Source organism: Aptenodytes forsteri, unplaced genomic scaffold, assembly GCF_000699145.1.
Source record: "Aptenodytes forsteri isolate BGI_AS27 unplaced genomic scaffold, ASM69914v1 Scaffold276, whole genome shotgun sequence".
Classification (NCBI taxonomy): Eukaryota; Metazoa; Chordata; class Aves; order Sphenisciformes; family Spheniscidae; genus Aptenodytes; species Aptenodytes forsteri.
This window is the reverse complement of record NW_008795479.1, coordinates 341950-346735: the sequence shown is the minus strand read 5'-3', so window position 1 is coordinate 346735 and position 4786 is coordinate 341950. Positions and strand designations below refer to the sequence as shown.

Here is a 4786-nt window from a genome sequence, read left to right as displayed (position 1 = left end):
ATGGAATGGGATGGAATGGAATAGCATAGAATGGAATGGGATGGAATGGAATAGAATAGTTCCAGCTGGAAGGGACCTACAACGATCACCTAGCTCAACTGCCTGTAGGAAGGTCGTAGCATCCAGAAAAATAAGTTCAGTCCTATCTGAGAGTCTCTTGAAGCTTTTTTCCTTTCTGGCTGGTTCATGGCATGTTTTAACACAAGCTTTCTATATACCCAGCTCCTAGAGAGGAGGTTGCCTACGTGACCTGTACCTACAGGGAAACATGCATCGACCAGCCTGACTTCCTGGCCACCATCGATCTCAACCCCAGATCTCCATATTATTCCCAGGTACCTGTGTCTTGACTGTGTTTTTACTGGGCTGATGACTAGCTGCTGGTTCTATGCTTCATAGTGCCCCAGATTCAGGACATTTACTCTTTTTTGCTGGGGAAAATCAGATTGCTTGATAGCCACTCTGTCGTGCAGGCTTTCTGTTTACGCCTTGCACCTTCTTGTCTTCCTGCATCTTTCTGTCTCATCCACCCTGGCTTGACTCTTGCCTCCTGCCTCTTCATGTCCTGCCAAGACCTGTCTGGGAAACACCTTGTAAGTTTTGTCATGGCAGGTTTACTTCTTGCTTCTCCACTGGTGTTATGCACGAGATAGGGATGTTGTCTGCTAGGAAATCTCACCTTCCTGCTCTTTCCACTGTCCTCAGTATGCCTGGCTCTAGTTGAATCATCTCCATCTCTGTGTTCTGGGGACAAGTCGGCTGTGACTCACTTCCCAACTCACTTCCAGAGCATCTTGGTGCTGCTAGTGAGCTTTTGAGCACATGCTCTGAATCACCCTCTCAGTGGCTACTCAGCATGGAAAATGGCCTCTAGTGACCCAGGTGGTTTAGGGTATCCAGCATTTTTGCAGAGTTCAGCATGTTTCTGTTGTGCTGCAGTGTCAGAGATGTTCTGTTGTGCACTGTACCAACCTGCTTGCTGTCATCCTAAATGGGAAATCGGCATTTACCTGTCTCTCAAGGCTGCAAAGACAGGTTATCTACATCAGGGGTGTATATATGACCTGATTAGTCCATTACTACAAGAGCTTAGAAGAAAATGGACTTTAAAGCCAATATAGACTTCTGAAAGTTTTTAACACATTTTGAACTCCATTCTTAGGAGGAGTTTGCAGAGCAATGCACCAGTTTTATCAAGTTGATAATCATCATTTCTTCATATACATGATTTTCTGAATTTTAGTGGCATGGGGTGAGGAATTCTTGAAAGAATCTCCGCATTTCTCAGCTGCACACAGTATCCTAACAAAGAGCAGTGGCCAGTGCAAGGAGCAGCATTCTCCTCCCTAAGTCTCTAGAGGCAGTCCCAGCTACAGTCAAATGGAGGCTACAAAGACAGAAGTATCTGCCAGCATTAGGGTCCCCATTTCTCTGTGCCTCCCCGAGTGAACCCTAACTCTACCTTGACTGCCTAGGTGATCCACCGCCTGCCCATGCCCAACCTCAAAGACGAGCTGCATTCCTCGGGGTGGAGCGCTGGCTGCACCTGCTTTGACAATATCACAACGAAAAGGAACAAGCTGATTCTTCCCTGCTTGATTTCTTCCCGCATTTACGTGGTGGATGTGGGTTCACAGTGCCGGGCTCCCAAGCTGTGTAAGGTATGCCTGAGGTGATTCAAAGACAAGTTTCTGGGAAGGAGTTGGGAACTGGTGCTTCTGGAATAATACCCAGGGAAGAAGGGTTCTCTCTTCATCTTCTCTTCCACCCTGATTTTAGAGAGCTGGGTCACGTTTCCCTCTCAGCTCTCTCCTTTTCAGACCAGGGAAGGCTCCGCTCATCATTGCGTTCCTTTCTCTGTACGTGTTTCGTTCAGAGAACGGAAACCCCATGCCTGCCCCCACCCAAATAGGGAGGTGGACAGACAAGCTGTTATGAGTTAGGTGTTGCTGCATTCTTGTTGTCTGTGCAGAGGGGAGCTCAGAAGCTTCTGTGCTCCCCTCCAAGGAGGAGCAGGCCCTAGCAAGTGTGGGTTCTTGGGAAGAAAGCTCCCGCAACCGTCAGAGATTTTCAGAAGTCTGCGATGGCCAAAGGCTCTGCCAGGGGGTGTGAAATGAGCTGAGCAGTCGGACACTGAAGTGTGTGTCAACATTTTTCAGATGATTGAGCCAGTGGATGTCTTCTGGAAGTGCAACAAGGGATACCTCAGTGTACCTCGCAGCTTGCCCAATGGTGATATTCTGATTGCCAACATGGGAGATCCAGCTGGCAATGGAAAAGGTACTTTGCCATGCAATAACTCCATGAACAATCTCACTGGTTTGGAAGTGGAGTATGTGATTTGTTGTGCATCCCCTTTTTGTATCACAGGTGGATTTATTGTGCTGGATGGAGAGACCTTTGAGCTGAAGGGGAACTGGGAAAACGAGTGTGAGGCCCCCCCCACTGGATACGACTTCTGGTCCCAGCCACGCCACAATGTTCTGATCAGCTCTGCCGGATTAGTCCCAAAACGTGCGGGACGTGGATTTAATCCCGACGACTTGAAGAAAGGTGAGGCAATATGGATGCAAGCGCTGAGCCAGAACTGCCCGAGGTGGTGGGAGGGTGTCGATGCGGTCAGAGAGAGGGGACAGGAAGATTTCTCCCCAAACGGCCCATTTTACAGGCACTGCTACAGGGCGTGCAGCGTCTGTCCTTAAGAGAGGCTGGCCCCTGTCTTTTCCCGCTGCTCCCTAAATCACGGCAGTTTCTCTGCTAATTCTGGCTGGACGGTGCCATGGCCGTTGGTGTCTGTGAGCATTTGGGGAGGGGTGAGTCTCCATGGGTAGCCCCCTCTCTCCTGACTTGGTTTTCCTTTTCCTCAGGGGTCTTTGGGCGCCGCCTGAACGTGTGGAACTTGTCCTGCCGCACCCTCACCCAGTGCTTTGACCTGGGGGAGGACTCTTTGCCCCTGAGTGTTAAATTCCTCCACAACCCCGATGCTGCTGAGGGATACGTCAGCTGTGCCCTGAGTGGCATCGTCTACCGCTTCTACAAGTGCGAGGCAAGTATTCTGCCAGCAGCCACGGGAGACCCGGCCATGGTGAGCTAGAGGGTGATGGAGAAACGCGCAGAAGAAATTTGGGGTAGCAGAGAGAAAGAAGGAGGCGTGTGGAGAGGGCGGTATCCAGACCCTGCTTTGGACGTGTGTGCTAGAATGAGAGGAGTCTGTTCTTCCACTGAGTGTAAAAGCCCATCGTGACCAGTTGGGACTTCTTGGATGAACATCTGGGGGATTAATTGGAGCGATGAGGCCCAGCCTCGCTGTTGGTATCAGACGATGCTGCCCTTACTGGTGTCTGCTCGTAGTAGCTGGGTGCAGTGGTAGCCTTCCTCAGGCAGCTTTGCCTAGCTGTGCAAGTGTGTGAGGGCAGGGGAGCGCTCTTGCCTGAGCAGGCAGGAGCGCTCCTGGAGCGGTGCCTGTGTTTCTTGTACAGAGAGACAACTGGGCAGTAGAAGAGGTGATTCGGATACCGGCCAAGGACGTGACGGGATGGATTATGCCCAAGATGCCAGGTTCGTGTGCCCTGAGGTGGTGTTTCCTTTTTCCTCCCGGAGCTTTGTGTTGTGCAGCTTGGCAAAGGCCACTCGCTGACCCTCAAAGCCTTGCTGCGTAAACACGGCGGAAGGCTTGTCGGAGGGGCTGAGGGGCTGCGCACACCCCCAGGAAGACACTGCTGCCCCGGCTGGAGCCTGTGCACTTGGGCAGGTCTCCTGTGCTGGAGGCACGACGTACAGCATGGCAGGGAGAGATGCGAGCTGGGGCTCGAAGCAAGGCACGTTTTCTGTTGCTGCTGCCTTCTCTAGAGCTCTTTGTTTCTGTGCCCTAGCCTTCACAGTCGACCTCATCATCTCAACGGATGACAAGTACCTGTATCTCAGCAACTGGCTGCACGGAGACATCCGCCAATACGAGCTCTCCAAAACCTGCAAGCCCAGGCTGGTGGGACAGGTAAGGCAGGAGCAGAAGGGCTTGCACTGTTGGGCTCCCTAGCGGTATCTGGTGGTGGTTGGATGACAAGGCAACATGTGTCCCGCTGCCTGGCTTCCAGGTGTTTGTGGGAGGCAGTATCCTCAGAGGCGGACCCGTGACTGTGTGTAGAGACGAAGAGCTGAAGTGCCAGCCGGAGCCCTTGGTGATCAAGGTGAGTTCTGCGTCGTCTTTGCCCTCTGGTGTCCTTTGGACTTGGGCTCTGCTCTGCTAGTTCTCTGCCCAGGGTTTCTGGGGTGGGGCCCCGTTGCAGTGGCCCGTGTGTCTGCAGCACCTGGTAGCTTGCCTGTGTTAGAAGGGGAGGCAGCCGCTCTGCTCTGCTCTGCTCTGCTCCCCTGCCCCTGCTTGTGCTTGGCTGCTGAACGAAAGAAGCCAGTAACACCACTGCTGTCTGTTGTGCCTTCAGTGCAAGAGAGTGTACGGCGGCCCTAGTAAACTGCAGCTCAGCCTGGATGGCAAGAGGCTGTACGTCACCAACTCCTTCTACAGCACGTGGGACAAGCAGTTCTACCCGACCGTGGTCAAGTAAGAAACATGTGGGAGGAAAGGAAAGGGGCCTCTTTGGATGGGCTCTCTGTTAGAGAGGGGAAAGGCGCCTCATCTGGGGGGCTACAAGGACGCGTTTGTGATTGCAGAGGGACAGCTTTTCCTAACATCGTCCCCGCAGCTTCCTCACGTTGAATTTCACATGCAGTTGACTCACAAGCGTCTCTGGCTGGGCGAGGTGCGGCTGCTGCCTGTGCGGAGCGGCAG

At 52.7% G+C, this 4786-nt stretch overlaps 1 protein-coding gene across 1 annotated transcript in view; it reads left to right on the top strand.

Moving 5' to 3' along the window:
• Window positions 1-4786, top strand: part of LOC103900513 (selenium-binding protein 1) — a 12000-nt gene that overhangs the window by 6122 nt on the left and 1092 nt on the right. Inside the window, exons 2-10 of the mRNA XM_009281218.2 lie at window positions 223-335; window positions 1476-1661; window positions 2160-2280; window positions 2371-2553; window positions 2868-3046; window positions 3480-3558; window positions 3873-3994; window positions 4095-4187; window positions 4440-4558. Of these exons, the coding sequence (XP_009279493.2) occupies window positions 223-335; window positions 1476-1661; window positions 2160-2280; window positions 2371-2553; window positions 2868-3046; window positions 3480-3558; window positions 3873-3994; window positions 4095-4187; window positions 4440-4558 (1195 nt within the window). The remainder of the gene's footprint in view (window positions 1-222; window positions 336-1475; window positions 1662-2159; window positions 2281-2370; window positions 2554-2867; window positions 3047-3479; window positions 3559-3872; window positions 3995-4094; window positions 4188-4439; window positions 4559-4786) is intronic.